A 23720-nucleotide genomic window follows, 5' to 3' on the forward strand; every position below is an offset into this window, starting at 1 on the left:
ACATAATGGGGCGCTGAACAAGAAGGGCTTCAACGTATTTCTCTATGACATCATCCAGAAAGACATTGCAAATTCCGAATTGATGCAAAGGGTTGTACCATTAGCTTCATTATGGTGAATGGAGTGGTCAAGTCCCTGATCGGGAATTGTTGGGAGCAATAAGTACAACTGCATTGAGTGACAACAACATGCAACTAACAACGACTGAGTTGACCATCGTGGAGGCCCGTGCGCAACCTCAATTTTGAACTGTCCTGAGCACACAGGCGCAACAGAGCGGGACCTGGACTAGCACTCCAAATGACGATTGAGTCTACAAGATTGCCAAGTGCTTTGTCCTGAATAGTTGCGTCAACGTATGGACCACTTTTTTTTATAAACCATGCCACACTTGCCTAGCTCAGCATGGAACAAGGAAAATGGTGCCACAGGCCCAGTATTTCCCCGACAATTTATATCCCCGCGTGGACCTAGCGTCGATGCTTTCCGGGGATGGTTAAAATCCGGGGCACTGTCGTTGCCAGATTACAATCAGTGAGATATGCAGTCCATGTTGTGACAGTTGATCAGCTGCATAGCAGTTTCTTGTTAGATTACACAAGATCGCAAACTCCCTCCCGCCTCCCTCCTCCACTCGGAACTCGTGGACTGACCAGTTCGGGGTTCTCGTTTCCTACAGGCCACCTTCTGGGGTATCATCTCACGTTACGGGAGAACAGGCTCCAGTGGAAATCGGATCTCACGACAAGTCGTCCCGATTCCTTACGCGATGGATAGCGCCAAGGACGGTCCCGTCCTCAAACACTTGGACGATGCCGACACCGGTGCTGATACTTATGCCACGATCATGGCAACACATAAACCTGACCCGAGAGGACCCGGATACATCAAGCTGTATCTCCTTGCGACAGTGTTGTTCTTCTGTTCAACCATGAATGGTAGAGAAGGTCCGCCTTCGCACTGCACTTCCGACGGCTGATTCGATGTATCACGTAGGATATGATAGCGCTCTCCTAGGGTCTATCAACGCGTTACCCAACTACACAGAATACTTTGGGCTCCCTGTGAAAGGTAACGCGAGTACTGGTATCGTGTTCGCCATCTTTCAGGTATGTTCAAAAGGAAAGAGTTGTAGAGCCGAGGTCACTAACACGGGAACAAGGTCGGCCAAATGTGTGGCGCGCTTTTCATCTGGATGGCAGATTGGTACGGTCGAACCTGGCACATCTTTTTCGGCTGCTTGGGTGTTTGCATCGGGGCAATCATAACGGCACTCTCGACGAGCCTGCCCATGTTTATCGGCGGGCGCTTCATCTTGTCCTTCTTTGCTACTTGTGCTCACACCTCTGCGCCCCTCTACCTGGTTGAGCTCGCACCTGCTCGGTATCGTGGCACTGTGGCAGGTCTTTACAACACCTTTTACAACGTGGTATGGGATCATCCAAAAACAAATTTGGGCATTTCAGAAATCCAGGCTAGTGCTGACGGTCATTGCTCCATATAGGGCTCGATTCTGGCAACCTCGGCAGTGTATGCATGCCACCGCTATCTCAGCGATCGAGGAGATCTGGACTGGAGAATACCGCTATGGCTTCAAATGGTGTGCCCTGGACTTGTTTGCGTCTTGATCAAGTTCTTCCCGGAATCTCCTCGATGGTTAGTGTTCCTCAACCACAAACTCAAACACTGGCTGACCCTGAGACAGGCTCGTCGCCAAAGACCGACATGATGAGGCCAGAAATATCATAGCAACCTATCATACCAACGGAGACCCTGAGCACCCTCTCGTGGACCTTCAGATGAAGGAAATGATCAACTCGATCGATCCGACCCACGTGCCTTCGTGGAAGGATCTCTTCGATTTGAGGGTTCTCGTCGAGAGTCGGTCTAGCAGGTACAGACTTATGCTCAATGTCGCATTCTCTTGGTTTGGACAATTCAGCGGCAACAATATCAGTGAGAACTTTCATTACTCGTGTGACAAGTTTCTCATTTTCTTCAGAAACTGACACATAATTGCTTACTAGTCTCATACTACCTCCCCATCATGCTCTCAGGCGTTGGCATCACCGATACGAACACAAAGTTGATACTCAACATCATATACTCCGTCATTGGCTGGGTCTTCTCAACTGCAGGCTCTCGTCTCCACGACGTTGTCGGCCGCCGCAAGATGCTCATCTCCACCACCGCGGGCATGACTGTTTGTCTCGCGCTTGTCGCCGGCTGCTCGGCGGGCTACACAGACTATGGCAATAAGACGGCGTCCACAGTCAGCGTTGTCTTCATTTTTGTCTTTGGTGCCATCTTCGCCACGGGGTTCACGCCGATGCAGCCGATCTACCCGGCTGAGGTCGTCAGCAATAAGATGCGCGCCAAGGCAATGGGGACATTCAAGCTGACGGCTGGCGCGGCGGGCTTCCTCAATACGTTTGTTGGGCCAATTGCTCTCTCGAATGTGAGTGCATATATATAATCTTGATTGGCCGAATTGACTGCGCTGCCGTACAATACTAATGCAAATAATCCACGGCAGATTGGCTATTGGTTTTATGTCTTCTTTGTGGCCTGGGACAGTTTCGAAATGCTGTTCATGTATTTCTTCTTCGTCGAGACAAAGGGGTTCACACTAGAGGAGCTCGATGAAGTATTCGAGGCAGAGAACCCTCGTAAGGCTTCGGTAAAGGCAAAAAAGAGACAGCAGGAGATCATGAGGGCCGGTTCAGTCACTGAATGAGATAGATCTTTCTGTTTATCATAGGTAGAGGCATGGCTGGCCTGAGGAAGTCCAACATTGGACGAGATCTATCTCAACCTCTGGCTTATTCTCAAACCAAGAGTCATCTCTTAAACAGAACCACCCAGCCCGCTTCCATTTTCCCTCATGCGGGACAATCATCAAACCCTCTTTGTCAATCAGCGGAAGACCCCAGACCTCTTCGAATTGTTCTGCTTCCTCGGGCACATCAAAGGCCCCCACAGCAACGACCTTGTCTTCGTTTCCTGTTGGATCTGACTTATTTTTGGTTGAAACGAGCAAGACTGAGTGGCTCAGCATTTTCTTGTAAGGAAGCCACCGCTTTCTTGACTTATCTGCCTCAAACCATCCAACAATGCCCGTCTTGATCAGAGTCGCCTTTGCAGTACGCCCCGAGATCTGCAGTGTACAAGAGGGCATGTGGAGGGCAGTCACGTCGCAGTCTTCTGCGGCTGTCCATCTGGTCCCCAGCCTAGGCTTAATCTTGACGTAATTGCCGTCTTGGAATAGCTTCGATTTCCTTGGATTGTAGATGCGACGAAACGGGCCTTCGACGGACGCCCAAGACCACGACGGCGCGCGGATCACCGGCGCTGGGGCAAAGGGAGTTGGTTTCGGGCGCGTTACTGAGGTGTTGAAAAATGCGTGCACCTGATTGCGTGGTTTCCACAACAAGCCTCTGACAAGATCTTCTTCCCAAATGCCCGCGAGATAGCGAGATTTCAGCACGTCTTTCGCAAGAATCGCGATGGATGCGATGGCCTCGAATACGTCATGCGGATTCGATAGAGCCCTCATTGTGAACAGGTCGACAAACTCGTACCACATCATAAGAGTCGTTTCTTTGTCCGCCGCTGAGTGAGGAGCGCCCGTAGAGAAGCCAGGGGTGAGGAAAGTGGGCTTGAGATCCTGAAAATCGACTTGCCCATCTTCCCAATTCTTCTCCTCGCGGCATTGGTAGATGATCTGCTCCTGACCGAATACGATGGATCGAGTTGAGAGCTTTTCTTCCTGGAAACACCACCCTCGCGTGGACACGGGTCCGACGAGAGCAGATCTTGGAAGACAGACGTTGATAGTATCTTCCGTGTTTGGACCAAGCGGCAACGCGCAAGGAGGGACCTTTTGTTGAAGTCCATTCGTGAGGAAGCCGTTGCGGGCATCATCCGAACGGCCAGCGATGATGTCAAAGCCGCATTACCGTACACATGTGCCATGCGCTGCGATTCCAAGGCCCAGTCATCGGCATCGCCTTGTATGATACAAAGCGCATCGATCCAGAGATATTCAATGCCAAGGGAACGCGCAAAACGGATGGACTCTTGGTGAGCCCTGGTCAGCTTTTCTTGGACGACGCCATCCAAGAGCTCATTTTTGGTCTTATGCGTCAGCTTAAAGTTATCCATCCCGGGACCCCAGCAATACGATAGAGCAATGTATGGCTCTGTAAGGCCATTTGTGACTATCAGTTTCGGCTTTTCATTGTTCTTGCCGACCGCAATGACGCGAGTTGGCATCTCCAAGGACCTCGGTTTGCAGAACTTGTGAGAATCTTTGCACTTTTTCAAACGCCAACTTGCAAGATGCATGTAGACATCAGGATCGTGGTTCGCAGTTATGTACCGTTCGATGTACTTGCGCGCTGCCGGCGTTGTACGGCTTCTGCAAATGGTCAAATCTCATTCAATATGCTGAGTCCCGGCTCAAGAATGGTGATAAGAAGTGCGTTGGACTTGGGGGGCTTACGCAAAAAGAGATAGACGCGAGGCAAATGGCATCCCGGGGCGATTCGTCTCTTCCAGATCGGCATCCGGATGCATTCTTCCGCACGAGATCCAGATGGCACATCCTGGAATTTGGTCGCCGACGCCGCGGTTGCCTTGCCTCACCTCGCCCTGGAGCCAGATGCTCTGGACAAAGGACTCTTTCTCGTAGCCTGGAGGTATCTGATCATTGAGAAGGGCGTCGGTGACGGTATGATGGTTGTCTTCCATTACACGAGTGTAGCACAGGGTGCAGAAGGGACACTTCGCGGCGGCACTTCGCTGGAGAGCCTTGAGACTGGGGTGAAAACGAACATCTGTGGCGTCTAGCTGGTCAATATTGAGCTTTGAACAGACTTTGCAGAGAGACATGGTTGCGGGCTTAGGTCTCCTGATATCTAAAGCGACGGAATGACAACGTTAATGTCTTGCCGACGGCATGAGGAGCATGAAGTTGTGAAGTGAGGACAGTCCATCGTGCCAGCCACGAACAGCTGACACCATGCCAGCCAGCGGGACACTAAATTGAATGCATCGCGAAGATCCTATTGGTCATTGGAAGTTGGCATGTCCTAAATATGCAGGTAATACGCTAAGTTCTACCGGGCTCCATGTCTGCCCGATGGCATCTGATTAGCTGACGATGGGGTTAGTCGGAGACGCTGCCGATTGGAACTTTTGGGAACCCGAAAAGCATCCCATCATTGATGAGCTGCAATACATACTAGGCGATGCTAGAGGCCGTTCCAGCTCTGATGAGAAGGATTGATTCGTTAAGTAGGTAAATGTGACGATGGGAAGCAAGGATGAAATGATCGAGCATGAGGAACGTACCCACAGTCCCGCACTAAGAAATAATTGCCTTACATAAGCGGGGCCTCGACGTAACACTCGCCGATAAGATAAGCAAAGACCCGCCCCTCCCAAATCTGGATTTTTTTTTTGATCTGGATAGGATTGCCTGCGTCGCAGACTTCTGGTGCAGGTTCCTTTAAACACCATACATTCGCAGCACAACAATATCCACGATGAAGAGAAAAGCCGACGAGACCGCGACAGCGCCCGAGAGCGAGAAGCGCGCAAAGACGGAAACCTCTACACCCGAATTGTCCTTCTCCGATCTAGGCCTCGACACTCGATTGGTACAGGCTGTCGCCGCCGAGAGCTTCAAGGACCCTACCCCGGTGCAACAGAAGGCTATTCCATTGGCGTTGGACGGCAAAGATGTCGCCGCGAAGGCTCCCACAGGTTCCGGAAAGACGGCTGCTTACGTCTTGCCTGTGCTTTCGAGCATTCTGAAGCGCAAAGCTGTATGTAGCAGTGTTGTCATTGAATTAACTGAACCCTGCTTACCGCCGAAAACTTCAGACCGATTCTTCACCCGCTACGACCGCCCTGATCCTCGTTCCGACCCGTGAGCTTGCCGACCAAGTTCTCAAAGCGATCGAACAGTTCTCAGCATACTGCGCGAAAGACATCCACGCAGTCAAGCTTGTCGACAAGATCTCCGATGCGGTTCAGCGTTCCCTCCTCTCAAACTTCCCCGACGTCGTCGTCTCTACCCCCGCTACCGCATGGCGTAACATCACCTCCGAAGCGCTGTCTCTCGATAGCCTGACATGCTTGGTTCTCGACGAGGCCGATCTCATCCTGTCATACGGCTACGATGAAGACCTCGAGAACATCGCGCGAAAGCTTCCCAAGGGCGTCCAGCTCTTGCTGATGAGCGCGACGCTGTCTACAGATGTTACCGCCCTCGGAGGAATCTTCGGACGCAAGCCTACAATCTTGGATCTCGATGAGGAGGAAACAGAGAGCGACAATCTTTCACAATTCGTTGTCAGCTGCGGAGAAGACGAGAAGTTCCTGTTGGCATTCATCATCTTCAAACTGAAGCTTGTCAAGGGCAAATGTCTCATCTTCGTCAACGACGTTGACCGTTCATACCGCCTGAAGCTGTTCCTCGAGCAGTTCCAGGTCCGCAGCTGTATCTTGAACTCGGAGTTGCCCGTCACATCGAGAGCGCACGTGCTGGAGGAGTTCAACCGTGGAGTCTACGAGATCATCATCGCGTCCGACGAGAAGAGCGCAATGGGCGCCGAGGAGAAGGATGGCGAAGAAGGGGAGGCGTCAGAGCCAAAGAAGGACTCCAAGAAGAAGCGGAAGTCGAAGCGGGACGCAGAGTTCGGCGTTTCACGGGGTATCGACTTCAAGAATGTGGCTGCTGTGGTTAACTTCGACCTGCCGACATCAGCATCATCATACACACATCGCATTGGCCGTACAGCGCGCGCTGGCCGGACAGGCATGGCACTGTCATTCTACGTTCCTCAAGAGCTGTACCGCAAGCACGTGCCCACGAGCATAGAAACCGCGGAGAACGATGAGAAGATCCTCGCCAGGATCAAGAAGCAACAGGCGAAGCTGGGCAAGGAGGTGAAGCCTTACAACTTCAAGAAGGAGCATCTGGATGCATTCAGGTATCGTCTGGATGACGCCTTGAGAGCGGTAACCAAGGTTGCAGTTCGCGAGGCGCGTATGAGAGAACTGAAGCAGGAGATTCTCAAGAGCGAGAAGTTGAAGAGGTAAGTTTAATCAGATGACTGATGACTCGGCTCATCATGTTGAATACGGGCTTTGACTTGAACCTTGCTAACCAATCCCAGATACTTTGAGGAGAACCCGACAGAGTTGCAGCACCTCAGACATGACGGAGAGTTGAGAACAGCCAGGCAGCAGCCTCATCTGCGGCACGTACCCGAATACCTGCTGCCCAAGGAAGGCAAGGAATCGCTCACGAAGAATGACATCGGTATGGTGCCGTTCCGAAAGATTGGTGGAAAGCAGAGGAGGAATAAGAGCAAGCCCGGTAAAGGCAAGAAGGTGGGAACGAGAAAAGTCAATCCTCTGAAAACTTTCAAGGCACGGAGAAAATGAGTAAAAGCATCAATCTTTCTCGGGACCGGTGGACTGTAGATACTAATAGCGACTCCCATTGTTTCCTGACATGATTCCTACCCCGAACTACCTTAACTACTTAAGGCACATATGATATCGAGTCACTCGGCAACAGCATTTCCGAACTCTGGACGCATCTCAGTCCGCGTCATCATCGTTGCCGCTCCCAATGCGCCCTTCACCGCGCGGCTATCGTAGGGACGATCTGCGCGTGGGGTTATCGTCCGAGCTATGGCGATCTCATGTGATCGTGATAGCCTAGAAGTCTTCTTTTTTCGCATTCTCTGGTATTAACCCGATTGGCGTCTGGGCAAAGGGCAAATGAAGGACGGCTACGGTAAATATAATTAAGGTGCTCGAACTCTTGGTCTTTCGTTTCTCACTCCGTAGATGGCCTAGTTCGCACAGCCAAGTCTTGCGCTCGCGGCTCGGCCGATCTGACAAGAGAGAAATTCTCCCTGAAAGCCGAAGAAGAACAGAACACTGACCTGCCATTAGACCTGCTGCATGTCATCGGGGCGTGGTCCGAAGATGCTTCTAGTCGACGCTGACAACCCGGGGAGGGAAGAAATCGAAGGGGCGAAGGCCTGAAATGCTCAGACGGAGAGAGGCGCTGGAGCCACGCACAATGTGTTTCGGCACGAGTCGAAAAGTCATCCCATCTCTCGGCCATTGCGAACCTCTCTCACACAATCGCAGCCGCACTCGCTCCTCGGAACTGACGAATCGCACCTGGTTCCGAGAAGTCTCGGCGGTTCGATGCGAAGCTTGTGGCATCGCGGATGGTCCCGGAGCACGGATGGCGCACCCGTCGCAACTCTGGGGTCTTGAATCTTGGCTATCGCGGACACGCCCCGATGTGGAGGGCTTTGTTGGACCGTTGATGGATGTGTTTGAGGATGTTAGGTGGGAGGTTTGTGGGACGATGCTCTTGTTCGAGGCTAGCAAGCCAGGGGCACAAACACTTGACACAGCTACGAGTATACATCTCTCATGAGACGCATGATGTGGAGATAGTGCGAAGAGGTCCGAAGAAGCGGTCTGAGGTTTCCATGTTGTAAGAATGGCGGATGTAAATGTTGACGAGACACATGAAGAAATAATGACCAAAGATTCAATTCTGATAAAACCTGACACATACGAGAGTGAGCCGCGGCACAGCCTTCGCAAACATTATCCCGTCCGTTGAATTGACGTGATATCTCTTTAAAGTTACGAATGATCTGCCCGCCATCGCCGAAATAAAACCGGATTTAGGGTGAGCGGGTTGCGGAAGTTGCCAAAAGGTTAAAGCAATATTCGCCAGTTGGATGAACATATAGTACGAGTGCACGAATAGGAAGTCTTTCGCCGGATTCTTTGGAGAATTAGAGTTGGGAGTAGGCCGTGATCAGTCGTACTGACTGAGATGGCACCATACGGTGATCGGGACAATATTCGGTCAGGATATTTACGTATTACTTTATCAGCCTCGTGTCTCAAATAATCTTATAGTATTGCAATGAATTTCAGTTCGATGATCGTTATTAGTTTGTACGGACGCGTCATATCTTCCCGGATAGCCGGCACTATGGATCAACTTTGTCAAGCGGTGGCAAACGTCAAGTCTAGAGAAGAGCAACAAGCCTTTTTTGTAGGCGCGGATCCGTTTGGATAGATGCATACTTTAGATATCAAGAGTTAAACATGACTCCACGAAGTCCGTCTTTGTTATTTATCTATCCGCATACGTCTAAGAAGAATGTGTCTAAGGCCCCAGTCCCTTCTACGCTTTATGTCTATCCCAGTCTGTGTCTATCCCTGTCCGTGTGTACCCCAGTCTGTATCTATCCCTGTCCGTGTCTACCCCAGTCTATGTCTATCCCAATCCGTCTATGTTTAGTAGAGCTACTCTAGCATCATTCCATTTGTTTAACTCCATACCCATCATCCATCTCAGTACATTTCTCCATGTAGATCGTTAGTTTCTACATCGCCATGGGCTGATGTGATCCAGTGCCTGACACCGTAAATAGAGGCCTTGGTGCACCGCCATACTGACGATCTTGGGTAGAAAGTCTGACAGAATCTGCATAGTAAGCCGCACGATCTTACACTGCGGCTCTGGCCCTTCTTGGCCTGAGACCTTCCATTTTCCATCTGCCGGTAGCCAAAGCTTTCTTCTCGGTAAACCTCTTCTCGATAGCCTCAAGGCTGTGCCCTCGGGTCTCGACCATCACAAGGGCCACCACGACTGTGCAAACAAAGGAGCATCCAGCGAAGAGAAAGTAAGCCCCAAAGGTTGACTTTGATAACAAGACCGGAGTAGTTAGCGCAACGACATAGTTGGCAAACTGTAATATTGCCTGTCAGCATAATTCGGGCTTACACGGACTACAAGGGGAAAGAGACACCGAAACACAAACTTACCCAATTCGAGCTCTGTGCCAGGCTTGAGGCACTACTACGAGTCCTGGACGGCAGGCTTTCCACCATGAAAGTGCGAAAGCCAATGGCCCATGTTGTGCTGTATACGATGGCAAAGACATAGATGCATACAATGACGACCCACTTGCCGGCACCTGTATCAGCGTGAACTTCTCCAGCTGCATACAGCGAGCCCATTAAGACCATCAAAGCGGTGATAAGCACTCCTCCGAGCAGACTTGACGTCCTGCGGCCCCACCTGTCTGCTAAGAATGTCGCCGGAATGGTGGCTGCGAGAATCACCAGAGCTGAGACGCCAGATGCGAGGAATGTGGCTTCCTCGCCGCTCAGCCCGGCTTGAGTAAAGAGAATAGGGGCATAGTAGAGGATTCCATCTATACCGCTCCACTGCTGCATCCCAAGCAAGAAGCAGCCAAAGATGGTCCTGCTTCGGAAGGGTGCCGAAAAGGCTTCTCTGAACTCGGAGAACATCTGGCGTAGAGTTTCCAGCAGTGTAACGTCAGGTTTCTGCTCTTGAGCCTGGGCCAGGGATTGCTCCAGCAGTTCCTCACGCTCGCTTTGGTCAAGACCCAGGCGGTCCAATACGTCTCGGGCCTCTTGGATTCTTCCTTTGCCGAGAAGCCATCTGGGTGACGGCGGGACGATCCAGTACGTGCTCGAGAGAGCGAATCCCAAAAACGAAGCTACAGCCAGCGGCAGGCGCCATGCCAGGGATGAGACTTCGATACGCGCGGTGCCATAGCACATGAAGTAGCCGGTGACAATCCCAGTGACGATGGAAAACTGCGGCAGGGCAGTGATGATACCCCGGACCCGGGCAGGCGAGATTTCCGAGACTTGGACGTAAACGTTGCTCAGAAACATGCCCTCGCCGACGCCCTTGATGAGACGGCCCAAGATGAAGACGCCCAGGACGGGTGAAGCGCACTCGATGCCGGCACCGCAGCCATAGACGAAGGCGCCCATAGAGAAGAGGAGGACGTGCCCGAAACGGTCTGCCATGGCACCGGATACTAGAGCTGATAGGGCACCAGGGATGAGGACGGACGACACGATTACTCCGTGCATTGTGGGGGAGAAGTCGCCAAACGTGCGACGGAAGGACGGCATGGTCGTTACGGGGCCAATGCTTCCTGTATCGAGGCTTGATGGATTGGGCAGCATGTTAGCTAGGGGTGGGTTCGTCCGGGGTCTGGGTCTGAACAGTTTTGACGAAAGACGAAAGCGAGTTACGACTGCGAAGAGCATTGCAAGAGAATGGCAGTAGGTAGAGTAGTGTGGAAGAGTCAGACTCCCACGCCGGCGGGCGCAGAAGCTTTCTTGAACATACCCAAACAACATGGCAACGCATGATGCGACGATGCTTGCTCTCACATAGAGAGGAACAGGGAATAATGCCGCCATCTTTGCCACCGGCATTTTGAAATGGACTGGGGAAACCTTGACAGAGGGTTGTCAAGAAAAGAACAGAAACCCACACGGGTGGTTGGCGATGGTGTTTTCTGGAAGGATGTGGCTGATCTCCGCGGACTCCAAAATCTCTCCGTGGGTTGCAAAATTTGGCGGGGGGGCTTATCGTGTTCCCCACCTCAACTGTTGAATCGCCGGTGGCCGGGGAAAGCGTTTTCGGTCCCGGGTTGATATTTCAGTCTCCACTTGCCGGTTTTCGCGGTGCGCTGACTCGGGTGAGTTTGACGACCTGCGGAGTTCCACTTTTAATCCGACCTAGCTGACCAATGGCACAACACCGTGAGCGGGTAAGACGGTTGTGAAAGCATAGGAACCAGACGGTAAACTCGCCTTTGCCCCGCTTGAAATGCTCGCTATTGCCAAAGTCTATTAAGGTATGGTAGCTTTGGGGTAATATAACCGCCCGCCAGCCTTATTACGATTTTGATTACCTGCTGCTAGTGTAGCATTCAGCGCAGCACGCAGCGTTGGCACCTCTCAATAAACCCCTCCAGAGTTACTACGGCAAACTTCAATCGGTATCTTGGTTGAACATGTGATTCTAGCGAGAATGAGAATGAAATTGATGAGACTAGTTCAGCCCAGAGTTGCAAAGTGAACCATTATTGCTTAGCACTTTCAAGTGATGGGAGCAACGGGTACCCTAGTTATTCGAAACCGTCAAATACACACATAAAGTGGGCGATCAAGATCTCCTTCAAAGCTTGAGATATTAACACTATTTCTAGTGAGTTGAGCTCGATGATCCCGAGCTAGTTCCCCGTCGGTGGCTTGTGAAGTCCGTGGAGTGGAAACACGACTCCGGCAGTGGTTTAAGCTTCTTGAAAAGGTACGGGGCCTTTTCGGGTCCAGCTCTGATCACCTGAATGAGAAAAGCGTCAGTTGCCTATTGTGGCCACTATTTCGCTTTCGGAACGGCGTATTCCACCGGAGGCGGGCCGCCCATGCGCGAAGCACGTAAGCTTGATCCTCTCTGTGCACCAAAGCCTAGACTGATAGCTGACGGGGAAGAGGATTGAAACGTTGACGGGGTTTGGAACTTTGGAAGTTCGCAATCTTTTTACCACATGCAGAACACCCTAAACTAGCAGTTCTTCCCGCGCTTAGAGTTGAATTAGCTAGAAGCACGTTCCTGATAGTCGGTGCTACCATACCTTAGGGTTAAATGGCAGGCGTCGTCCGATGTCACGTACGGCGAAAATCTTGCCGTATACAGAAATTACAAATGGAACATTCTGGTATATCGTAATTAGGCTTATTTTTTTTACGTATTGGATGGTAACGACTTGTTACTGTAGGCCCGAGGTAATGGTATACGCTCGCAGAATATCAACTGACAGCGGCAAAACTCACTTCATCTCCTCCCCGTTTAGCAATGTTCGGGCTGACTGCAACACGTGTCATGCCATTGCTTGACTGTCGATCATACTTTTGTCGGGACCTTGCAGCTGGTGGGACGCGAACAGAAACTCGGGATTTAAACGACATACCAAATGAGTTGAGCAGAATCCACTCAACTGCGATATTCTCGTGCAATATTGAGGCGCTTCTCGGAATTGGTTTCGTCGTTGGGTTCCGTTATCTTCGGATCGCTAAAAAGACGCCTGCAGGTCTGGGTTCACGAGGGTTCTCTTGAAGGACAGGGATACAGATGCGAGATTGATACGAACCCACTTATCCGTGACTCGAGCGATGTGCTCGGAGGAATGCTCCGGATTCCTCTCGGCACGCCATGCGGGCCATTCTCTGGTTTCCCCTCTCTTCTTCCTGGGTACCTAGAGTCTCAGCATGTCCGAGAAAGAGAGCCCTGGACGGAAGCTTGGTGGTGCTCAATAAGCCAAGCTAGATGCTTTGCCAGGTGCTGCTATGAAACTGATGATATTCGCAGACTGTAGCTACCATTGGCTGAAGCGGCTAAGTCGTGAGGTGTTACGTAGGCAGGCCCAAACTGTCGGCAAAGAGAACACGCAATTACCAATTACTGCCCAGACATGAGCTCGTCAGCGCACCCAATGCACCGGTTCACTTCATCGCCAAGACAGACAACATCAGCCAAAAAAGGTGACCTGCCTCAATCTGCCGCCAGTCACAAATCGAAAATAGCTGAATTTCAGGGCGCAACAACCAGACAGTTCCACAACTATCGCAACAGTCCATCCGGGTGCGAACGGAGATCAACAGTCAGTGCTGTCGCTTTACAGATAATTAAGCAGAATAGTGAGATATACCAGATAAGACCGTGGCCAGGCAATGCAGAACAAGAGGGCTTTCCCCATGCAGCACTGCCCTTGCAACGACCGCAATCTTTGCTATGTGACGAGAAATATGCCAGTTCGAGGTTACACTGGGATGCGTGGAAACATGAGGAGATCCTCAATTCCGTGTAAAACGTGATGCATTTGTCGGTTTGCGATACGAACCTTTCCATGTCATAGACTGGTGATTTAGAGTTGCCTGAGAAAACGAGAGGAAGCTGATCGAGATCCAGTACTGACTTTGAATTGACAGCGCTGTATGAAACTCTTTGCAAAGTGATGACTGAGCTGAGCGGCTGTGACACACCTCGGCTCATGGAACGAACTGGCTGAGAATAAGGTAGCTTGCGAGAAGATTGGGAAAAGCTGAAACCCCAAAAACACCCATCTTTGGGGTCAGAATCATCCAATTTTGGCCATCAAGCTATTGCCAATGACAAGGTACGTGCAATTGACGGCACGGTTACTTCATAGTCCGACAAAAGTTCTACCAAGACTTTAATTTGACGAGGGAAACAACGAGGGTTCTAGATTTCGTGCTGTTGGCAATCATCCCCCATGGGAATTGAGTTTGGGACGAGCAGCAGCTACAGACGTGGGCCACGACAATGCCACAGAACAACGGGGATTCCTGTAGGGATCGTTCTCTATGGTAAAGCACACTGCACTCTGCTGTCAAAGTCCAATCCCGCAGAGAAGGACCCGGGCCAAGATGCCAATGTGCCAAGCCAGTTCCAAGTCGAAGACAAGACCTTTGACGGAAAAGCCAAGTCAAAAAAAGCTGGAGCTGAGATCTTTGGGTATAGCAAAACATCCACAAAATCGCTCGCATCACCCTTAAGGGGAATTCCTCGGTTGAGCCTCATCAGCCCCGATAATTGGCGGTTATGCCTTCAGCCGCTTCGTCAAGACGAGTTGACAGGTGCTTCTGGTTGCAAAGTACGAGGGATCTAGGGGTCTAAGCCGTGCGGAAGGCCGATTTTCACTAGTAAATCTCGATTATCGGGCATTTGTCCTCGTTTCAATGACCTCTCCATTCAAGTACGTAACAAGATACAGTGTGTTTTTCAACTTTACCCGCACACGCCATACAACCTGATTAAGTGACAGGGTGTGGGAGTTTACCTTGTGCCTTACTGGGATCCGCGATGAGGCCTCTGACTGGCTCTCCAACAATCTGGAACTTGCCCGCCGGACGCAAGAATAGGTAGGAGCTTCTTGGACACTTCCTCCACACGTTCGAGCGAGATCACTGAGTGCCACAGGTGGCCAGTTTCGCTGTCGCGACGTCGGGGACGAGGCACATCAGCTGAAAACTCTAAAAAGAAGAATTGTTATTCCCCCTCAACCCCTCTCCTCACTGATTCATTTGACCCCTGTCGACGCGAAGCAGTAGCTCCAATTGGTCCCACCGTAGCGGAAAACTCGGACAATTAGGTTCGACAGGACAGAACATCGGGAACTCACTTGGGAGGAGAAAGACGGGGCGAATGGCTCGTCCCCGTTGATACCACTTCCCTTATTCGAGAAATCAGCCCAGTCTATCCCACACCCGCCACACCCTCGGGTGGTCGGGTTCCAACATGTCGGCACCTTCCATAATACAATGGGGCAGCCTATATCAGCCCTGCTCATTATAGCTCATTATAGGAGAAACGGAATTAGTCCCATTTAAAACGGAGCTCTCAAGTAGTCTGGGGGCGGGGTCTAGACTTAGGGGTGCATGTGGGCACGAGAATGCTTTTTGATGCTTGGCAGATATTCTCGCGACGAGAGTCTGTGAGAAGGGCTTCATGGTGTTTCATCTGGAGAGGTAGAGGAATACTCGATCGTCCAAAGCGCTGAGTTGTCTAGTAAAATAACCACCGGCTTCAGTGATAGCTTTCGACAAACGCTATCGCCCCGCTGGCTTCCGACGTCTCGCAAACTTACGACTAACTAACTTTCCATTTGAGCAAGGACTTGACTCAAGACGAAGACTTCCATCGCGATGTAGTATTGCAAAGATACTCTACTTAAGCTCCGTCTACTCTACGACTTCAGCAGAACACTAAATTTCTAATGACGTTGAACTTGCGTTCTCTGTTTCTTTAGCTCCAGCTTCCCCATATATATTTAAGCTCGTCATACACACCCCTTCTTGTCTGTTTAAAGACATTAGGTATCTGCGGTTCACAATTTACTTTCTCCTCTTGGACGTCTTTATATCCCCAAGAACTGCCGGTCAAGACTTCTCTGTTCGGGTGGCATCCATTAAGCTTAGTGTGCAGCCTTAATTCAAGAAGACCGGATCTTCGTTCCTCAACTTGTCAAACAAGGCAATGTCGACGCAGACGCCCAGAGAAGATATCTCTCTTGTTTTCAACCGCAAGAGAAGAAAGGTCCGCAAATCCTGCAACGCTTGCAGCTCTCAAAAGATTCGCTGCGGTAAACAACGTCCAAAATGTCAGCGCTGCGAAACAAAGGGCCTCGAGTGCGCGTACAGCATGTCGATGCGTACTGGTGAGCGTCCTCGCGTTCTCGCCTCGCCAAGCTCGTTATCGGATACCCAGGCAACGATATCACTGGTCATGAGGGACGGTCCGGCACTGACCATGTCCAATGCATCTACTGTTTCTCAAATCTCACAACAGCAGCAGCAACAAGAACGCCGCATGTCAGAGCAGCCTTCGGAACATCAAACCGACCTCCAGGATGAGATGATGTGGTTGCTGGAAGGCACTTCTGATTCTGACAACCTCTTGGACCAGAGCCTTTGCTTTGATGCGGGTGCAGACTTTGGGGTCCCAATGACTCTGAACGACTTGTCTGCCGCTGCGACAAAGCATTCATCTGCGGCTATGCCGACTCCTATGACGCAGGAATATGACAAGACCTCCTTTTTGGACCAGCCCATAGACCACAAAATGCAACATTCCATGGATGCACCACTGAGACGCTCCGGTACAGTTGATTCAGCCCGCAGCAGCTCCAGCGCGTATTCCGACGACGGCCTCTCCCGCCATGGCAAGATCCACGACTGCACCATGGAGGTCCTGGAAATCGTCTCGGACTTTCATGTTCTCGCGCAAGGTTGCCTCACTGCCGTCAAGGACCCGGCGTGCACGTCCCATCTTGAGCGGCTACTCGACGACACCCCCCGGGAGATGGGCACCGTCTTATCCCACAACCGGGAGATCCTCCGCAGACTCAACAATCTTCTCGACTGCCGCTGCTTCATGAGACAGGAAGTGCTTGTTCTGGTGTACCTGGCTGTTTACAAGGCCTTGGGCTGGTATGCAGCCATCCTTGGCGACGACGGTTCGTCCCAAGACGCGGACCAATCACAATTTTCGCTCTTTGGACGCATAGCCATCACTACCTCGTTCGTCGGAAGTTACTGTCTGGACAATGAGGCGCAGCGACTGGTTGCCGCGCACCTGGTCCTGACGCACGTTCGCGAACACGTCGATCCTCTTATCAAGAGGTTGCGGCACTGGCACCCTTCTGCGGCCAGACACAACTCGTTACCATCTACACCGTCTTGTCCCGATGCAACCATCTGTTCGATATCTTTCACCGCCACCAAGGGACGCATGTCCAGTGTTATCGAGCAGCACCACCAGGCACTCCAGGAGGAACTTGAGCGAATTACCTTCAAGGCAAACAGTATCAAGCGTACATGATTTCGTATTCGTTTTCTTTTATCTGTCTTTCTTACTTTTCTTTGTCTGCAACATCCGGGGTTTAGATGGGACATGGGGGTTTTTGGGTAATTTCACAACTTAGGAGGTACTTTATGTAACTTTCCGGTCCGTCACATTGAAGCGAAACACCAGAAGTGTAGAATTAGGTGTCACATCTTATGTTGGTATCAAACCAGCTTTCAGGCATTAGTAGCATTTAGTGGCTTTTAGGCACAGCATTTCTAGGATACCAGCTTTAGAGATACCCAGCTTTACGAGCCTCTCGCTCAATTTCGTAATGCTCTCTATCTGTTGCTATGGAATATCTACGGATATGGAAACGGCCAAGCTCAACAAAGTCCTCCTCACTCCAATGACTCATGCTAGGCTTATGTCGATGAGAGAAAGTTCCCCAAGCTCAGGGCGGAATACTGTCTTTACTTGAAGCTTAGGCGTCACCGCACTGCAGAGGTTCTCGAATGCAGTTCTCGTCCGCTCGCGACCATTAAGGTTCATCAACATCAACAAATCACGGTCACTAAAGCTTGTAAATACGAGTTCTGCCAGGTTAAGACATGAAAGGGGCGAAACTTACTGCATTCTGCGCTCTCTCTCACGGCTCTCTTGTCCCGGCTCGGGGACCACCACATCGTTAATGATGATGCGGTCTTGAGGTCTCAGAGACGACGCTAGACTCTGAAGAATATTTTGGGCATACTTGTCGCTCCAGTCGTGAAGAATGAAACGACAGAAATACGCAATGCCTTCTCCATCTGCAACCTTATGCTCAGGCTGAGGCTTCATGAAGTCGTGGGGGCGGAAAGTGACGCGGCTCTTCAACCCCTCGGGGCAGGACTTGGCCCCAACTTCGACAGTCTCGGGCAAGTCTTGTACCTCGAACTGGAGCTTGGGGTACTTCTTGGCCAGAGCCATGGAGATGTGGCCAGGGCCACCGCCGACATCGACAATGAGACGGATGTGGTCCTGCTCCAGCAAGTGCCAGGGGTATCCGCCGTCAACAGCGTGACGTAGGTCGTAGGCACCGCCAACCGCAATGCCGCGCATGGCGCGAGCGAACATGTCGTGTAACTGCTGACCATCTGCTTCGCGAAAGCGCTGGAATTGGGAAATATTTCTGCCAATAGAAACTCCATAGGCAGACTCATTCGCCTCCATGCTGTAGCCGTAGTTTTGTAGGGCTTTGGGGACAGAAGCTCCAGCTGGGTAAGCGATGGTGGCACTCAGGTCCATCCATGCTTCTAGGTCAGGGTCTGTCACAAGCAGCGCAGACATGGCGTTGTGGGCGACAGTACCGCCTGGCCGGGCTTCGAACAAGCCATAGGAAGATGTGTGCTGGAGAATGCGTTCGACGAGAGCAGGGGTGACCTCGGGCTTGCTGACGGCTTCAGCAACAGCTGCGTATGCTGTGCTCCCTTCAAGTGGGATGTGGCTGGCAAGCTTGTACTTCAGAGCAATTTGCAGAGAAGCTGTCGCGCAGTGCTCGAAGCTGAGAGTGATCAGGGTATCTCTAGGTCCGCGGGCAAGACGGACAATACGCTCTGCCGCATCAACTATTGATGTCTTTGCTTGAAAATAAGGTAGATTCTCGGGAGTGAGTTCGAGACTGGGTGCAGCGGCTTCGGTGAAGAGCTTCTCAAGACCCCGCTTGGACAGAAACTTGTTCAGCTCGGCCGAAGCAGATGAAAGGGTTGCGACAAGCTCAGTGAGCTCGTCTTCGGCAATACGGCTAGGCATGTTGATGGTTGGCGGATAATATGGGATGAGATATCAACTGAGATTGATGTAATAACAACAACAGAGGCTTATGAGTTGAGGCTAATTTGGTAGAAGTGCACGGTGTGACACAACGCAAGGCGTGGCGGTTGATGTTCTTTAAATCAAGACCGTTTGGGAATGAATGCCAATCCGCATCGCTATTTTTGCAACGCCGGCTTCCCGAGTTGCTTCACCGTAAGCCGGGCATCCTCAGGAATGATTCAAGAGTCTGATTCGGTGCAACGCCTTGCGAAGGTTCTAAGTGCCAAGGCTGACAGAAAGCGCCGGTGGTGAATTGCGTTTTCCTGGGGGGGAGCATTCCGGACTGGAGGTTGGAACAAGCTTGGACATGGGGTAAATGATCACCGACCGTTTCTGCTGTCATGAGTGGAACCAATCAAGGCGATTTAAGGCGCCATTTGCTAACCAAAGCTTAATGAATAGAGTTTATGAAAGCGGGACACGTCTTAGTCGCCGGGATCGATGATCCCCGGCCCAGTCCACAACGTTCGGACGAATCTTTGTATTAGGACGGTATTCCTAAACCCGGGATTTTGACAAGATACCCGATCACGTTTATGCAATTACCCATATGAGTGTTGATGTCGGCGTTTATGTCGGGTCTCGGATTTTCTTCCACGAAGTGAAGTTGCCGGCTTTCCTCAATTGAATATGTCTGATATTCGATGACGTTCACCTTTTCCATAATCATGACGTTCACGTCGTGGTTGCGAGCTCGTTTGGAAAGTCGGTAATGGGTTGGTAATTGTCGCCACTGTCTACAGATGTTTCTACAAACATCTGGTGAACATGCCAAGCATTCGTCCCTAGTGTTGCCCCTGTGCCGGTGGGAAGCTTCTCAGCTTTCTCAGCTTAAGATATTCTTGGGCACTTTTAAGATGCGTAGAACTCTTTACAGCCCAGAAATTAGGGGCACGTAAATAGTGCCTGTACGAAAAGTTAATATTGTACGGGCGCGCAACGATTGGCAATTTGCACAGCGTCCCAATTCTTATGTCCGCACAAGCGAACCGACCACTCACAGCGCTCGTATTGTCGCAACATGAACCCCCGGCAGCGTTGTGTCATGGTGTAAGAAATCATGGCTATGAGTAACGCATGCCGTGTCTAAATGCCGACCTACCGAGATCATCTTTACATACTTTCTGACTGTGCAGCACTGCTCAGGTCATGAGTGCCGATAATTGGACTACTGTCCGGCAGATCCCTCTCGATCCATCGTTGAGGAGTGTCATAACGATTGATGAAGGTGCAACGAATCGGTCTAGACAAAGAAAACGAGGGAAGAAAATGCTGACCATGATTTAATTTACTTCGTATCAATCTGTACTTGGTCTTAAATCTTAGAAACCTGTCCATGGCTCACATTCTTCCAATGACCGAAGCCCAAACATCTTTTTTGAACCCACTTCACTCTGCAGAATACTTCGGTGGGCACGTTTCCTCATGCCCTCTTCAAATGCCCCAATGTCTTCGGCAGTAGGGGATCCCTGGGCCGCGGCAATTGTCTTCGCAAGACTGGAAGCGTCGCAGATTGCCGTCTGCGCTCCTACTCCACCACAGGGACTCATTGGATGAATGGCATCCCCGAGTAGGGTCGCCATAGCAGACGGTGACCATGAAGGAACGTTAGGCACAGAGGACACGACGCGAATCAGAGTCGCTTGCCTCGTATCCTGTTGCTCAAACACTGATCGAATGGAGGGATGCCACTCTTGCGTGATGGACAAACTCAGATGAGCTGCCTCGGTCGCTGCCTGCGCGGAGGTCGAGCTGCTGACCTTGGATGTCGAAGTCTCTCCATCTAGACGGAAACGGGCTTCAGGTCCAATGAGAGCCCAGTAAATGTAGTCGGCAGGAAGCTGGTGCTGAGACCGGTTTACTTCGCTGAAACGGATTGGCTCCAAGAGTAAAGTAACCGGCGCATCTCCAATGATGCAGGATTGCAGCATGGGTGTCTGGTCAGATACGATGGTCATCCATCTCATGCCCTTTTCGGGGAATTTCTCGAGTACCTCAGGTGTCATTGGAGTTTTCCCGTAGATACAGGCGGCTCCGGTGTCTCGGATCTTGTGGCTGGGGACAAGATTACGACGGACAACCGAGTGCAAGCCATCTGCACCAACCAGGAAGCGGCCCTCCACTGAGTCACCGTCTTTGAAAGAGACAGTAACAATGCCATGATCCAAATCTGTCTTGTAAGATGCCAGCTCCTTGCTGAACTGGATACGGTCCTCAATGCCTGTCATCATTGCGGTGCGGAAAGCAGCCCTGTCAACGCAGTAGCTAGGGTGAAGGCCAAGCTTTCCGCTCAGCCCTCCGCCCGAACGACTGTTGACCACAAGACCTGTGAATGGATTAAAGTCGGTTTCCCCGATGGCGAGGGTGGCGCATGATGTCTGAAAAGTTTGATAGACTTCCTCGGGCAAACTCTCGGCCAGTGCGACGGCAGCGTCTCTGCGAAGCTTCAGGCGGTATCCCTGAGGCCGCGAATCAACAGCGGGATCTCGTTCAAATACCCGGAAGGGAATGTTGTGCTTTTTCAAGGCCTGGGCCAAGCACAGACCGCTGATACCGGCGCCCATGATGAGGACTGGCTGCTTTTCCGTGGCTGGCATGATGGGTTTCTTAATCTGGATGAAATCGTTGGGGCTGCCGGGTGCGGAAGACTGAAGTTGGACGGTCAAAAGCCCCATGACGCTGTCGTCTGGTTGACGCGAATGCTCAATCTCCATCCCCACGTCATGGAGCAGTGCTTTCCAGTTTTCTAACTCTCGCTCTCTGGCGTTGAAAACCTGCATCATCATGAGGTCTCTAACTCTCAGCTGCTGCTCATGCTGCAGAGTCGTCGACCCCGGGGGTGGCAGAATCGTGTCCATGATGACGATGCGAGCTTTAGGGTTTCCTTCGAGTGCTGTTCGAAGGTTTTGCAAGATGATGCGAGCATCTCTGTCAGGCCAGTCGTGGATGATCATGCGAAGGAAGTAGACGTGGGCATCCAAGACTGTCTGAGGCTTGAAAAAGTCCGACGACATGAACTGGATATGCGATTTGACTGCTGGGTCGATGCTAGTGTCGGCATCAAATGCCCGTTGAGCAGTCGCGACCGTCTCTGGTAGATCTTGCACAATATACTTCAAGTGTGGAAACTTCGAGGCAACGTGGACAGCGAGCTGGCCGTGAGAGCCGCCCACATCGACGACCTTTGCGCCTTTTGGAAGCGAAGCCCAGTCGAAACACTCTAGAGCATGCGCTAGACTCCAAGGCCGGGAGGCTGTCACATTGCGCATATAGCTCGAGAAAACAGATGTGAGGTCTGGATTTTTTCGGATGTGGTCGAAAAATGGATCTGTGGTATTCTCGGCAACGTTGAAAGCTGTTTGATTCTTGGCGTCTGTGTCACCCCAGCGGCGAGTTGCTTCAGGAAACTTGTATGCCACTGGCATGGAATAGTTCATCATCCAGCGGGCCCAGCTCATGAAGTTCTCGTCACGAACAAGCAAAGCCGACGACCGGCTGTGTGCAACGTGACCGGATGTGGGTTCCTCCAAGAAGCCGTTGAGCACAGCCATCCGAGCAACACCTTTGAGGTGCTTTTCAGGAACGCCTGCTTTGGCTGCCAATACTGGGTATGCAATCGAGCCGTCTCGGGGGAGGTGTTGCAGAACGTCGAGATCCACGAGCCATCGGACGCAAGTCAATTCTTGGTACTATGAAAAGTTATTGTCAGCTAAGAATGTTAATTGCGAAGGATATCGTAGAAGCTTACGCCATTGGCCAGGTGGTCAAGGTACTCTTCGGGCATGGTCGCCAGCTGGAGAAGCTTCATTGCCGACTCCATCAGCTTCTTGCGTGGATTATGAACAGCCTTCGACTTATCCTCGAAAGGACTGGCCCCAATTGACCCATTCTCTGATTGTCGAAGAAGTTCGGTTCCGTGAGATGCAATCGAGTCCAAGGAAGATCTCAGTTTCTGATAAAAGTCCATCGCGGCGAGTGTTTGAGCAACTCTGGCAGCTTGAGAAGGTCAATGGGCTATGCTGAAAGAAAATTGCTACTGCATCACGCTGGTCACCTGCGACTGGGCTGAGGGATTGGACGATCTATGTTTTAAAGCAGCCTGTTACTTCTTAACCCGGGCAATTTGACGATCTACATTGTATGGGGTTTGGATTCAATCTCTGAGCGCCAAGACAAAGCTTCCCGAGACAGCTGCACAGGGCGATCCGCGGTTCGCTAATCAATCTAGTTGTGTGCCGCGAGTCCGAGCTGATGGGTGGCTCGAGGTATACTTACCGTTAAAGAGACGGTAAACGGAGGCTCGCCAATCACGTAGAGCCAATGACCGGGACAAGTGGAACCCGACGGTGTAGGTTCCCGATGTCGTCTGGACAGTGAAACTCGCGAATGCCCAATTTCGATTTCCCGGTGAACACAAACTCAACAGATATCGAGTGGAAAGAAGTTCTGAACTATCGGAGATCACTTCAAAATAAATTTACATGACGAAGTTCTGATCGGGCTAAGTTCCGCCGAATCGTAAACTCATTCCATGGCTTGCCCCTTGCCGACGAGCTTGAAGACTATGATGTTCGTGTAAATCAGTTGTGTAGAAGAACGCTTGCAG

At 51.3% G+C, this 23720-nt stretch overlaps 7 protein-coding genes across 7 annotated transcripts; 3 read left to right on the plus strand and 4 right to left on the minus strand.

Moving 5' to 3' along the window:
• Window positions 1-769: 769 nt before the first annotated feature.
• Window positions 770-2737, plus strand: BDP81DRAFT_461709 (lactose permease; the record flags this gene model as incomplete). The annotated part of the gene is made up of 7 exons (XM_060593805.1): window positions 770-938; window positions 997-1109; window positions 1163-1429; window positions 1505-1656; window positions 1706-1956; window positions 2028-2458; window positions 2537-2737. The coding sequence occupies 7 exons, from the start codon at window positions 770-772 to the stop codon at window positions 2735-2737; spliced, it is 1584 nt and encodes a 527-aa protein (XP_060444064.1).
• BDP81DRAFT_490028 (heterokaryon incompatibility protein) lies at window positions 2537-4893 on the minus strand (the record flags this gene model as incomplete). The annotated part of the gene is made up of 3 exons (XM_060595271.1): window positions 2537-3880; window positions 3931-4420; window positions 4505-4893. The coding sequence occupies 3 exons, from the start codon at window positions 4891-4893 to the stop codon at window positions 2756-2758; spliced, it is 2004 nt and encodes a 667-aa protein (XP_060444065.1). The 3' UTR covers window positions 2537-2755.
• Window positions 4894-5549: 656 nt separating this feature from the next.
• BDP81DRAFT_322084 (ATP-dependent RNA helicase DBP9) lies at window positions 5550-7458 on the plus strand (the record flags this gene model as incomplete). Its single annotated transcript, XM_060584672.1, has 3 exons — window positions 5550-5831; window positions 5890-7106; window positions 7188-7458. The coding sequence occupies 3 exons, from the start codon at window positions 5550-5552 to the stop codon at window positions 7456-7458; spliced, it is 1770 nt and encodes a 589-aa protein (XP_060444066.1).
• Window positions 7459-9569: 2111 nt separating this feature from the next.
• Window positions 9570-11016, minus strand: BDP81DRAFT_321507 (hexose transporter; the record flags this gene model as incomplete). Its single annotated transcript, XM_060584617.1, has 2 exons — window positions 9570-9812; window positions 9889-11016. 2 exons carry the CDS (start codon window positions 11014-11016, stop codon window positions 9570-9572), a joined length of 1371 nt encoding a protein of 456 aa, XP_060444067.1.
• A 5101-nt stretch (window positions 11017-16117) lies between these two features.
• On the plus strand, window positions 16118-17296 carry BDP81DRAFT_321646 (uncharacterized protein; the record flags this gene model as incomplete). Its single annotated transcript, XM_060584635.1, has 1 exon — window positions 16118-17296. The coding sequence occupies one exon, from the start codon at window positions 16118-16120 to the stop codon at window positions 17294-17296; it is 1179 nt and encodes a 392-aa protein (XP_060444068.1).
• A 378-nt stretch (window positions 17297-17674) lies between these two features.
• BDP81DRAFT_481809 (O-methyltransferase) lies at window positions 17675-19051 on the minus strand (the record flags this gene model as incomplete). The annotated part of the gene is made up of 3 exons (XM_060594977.1): window positions 17675-17834; window positions 17892-18901; window positions 19013-19051. 3 exons carry the CDS (start codon window positions 19049-19051, stop codon window positions 17675-17677), a joined length of 1209 nt encoding a protein of 402 aa, XP_060444069.1.
• A 1385-nt stretch (window positions 19052-20436) lies between these two features.
• BDP81DRAFT_490051 (O-methyltransferase) lies at window positions 20437-23081 on the minus strand (the record flags this gene model as incomplete). The annotated part of the gene is made up of 2 exons (XM_060595272.1): window positions 20437-22803; window positions 22863-23081. The coding sequence occupies 2 exons, from the start codon at window positions 23079-23081 to the stop codon at window positions 20437-20439; spliced, it is 2586 nt and encodes an 861-aa protein (XP_060444070.1).
• Between the last annotated feature and the right edge of the window lie 639 nt (window positions 23082-23720).

The sequence above is a fragment of the Colletotrichum phormii genome (genome assembly GCF_030913505.1).
Source record: "Colletotrichum phormii strain CBS 102054 chromosome Unknown BDP81scaffold_12, whole genome shotgun sequence".
Lineage (NCBI taxonomy): Eukaryota > Fungi > Ascomycota > Sordariomycetes > Glomerellales > Glomerellaceae > Colletotrichum > Colletotrichum phormii.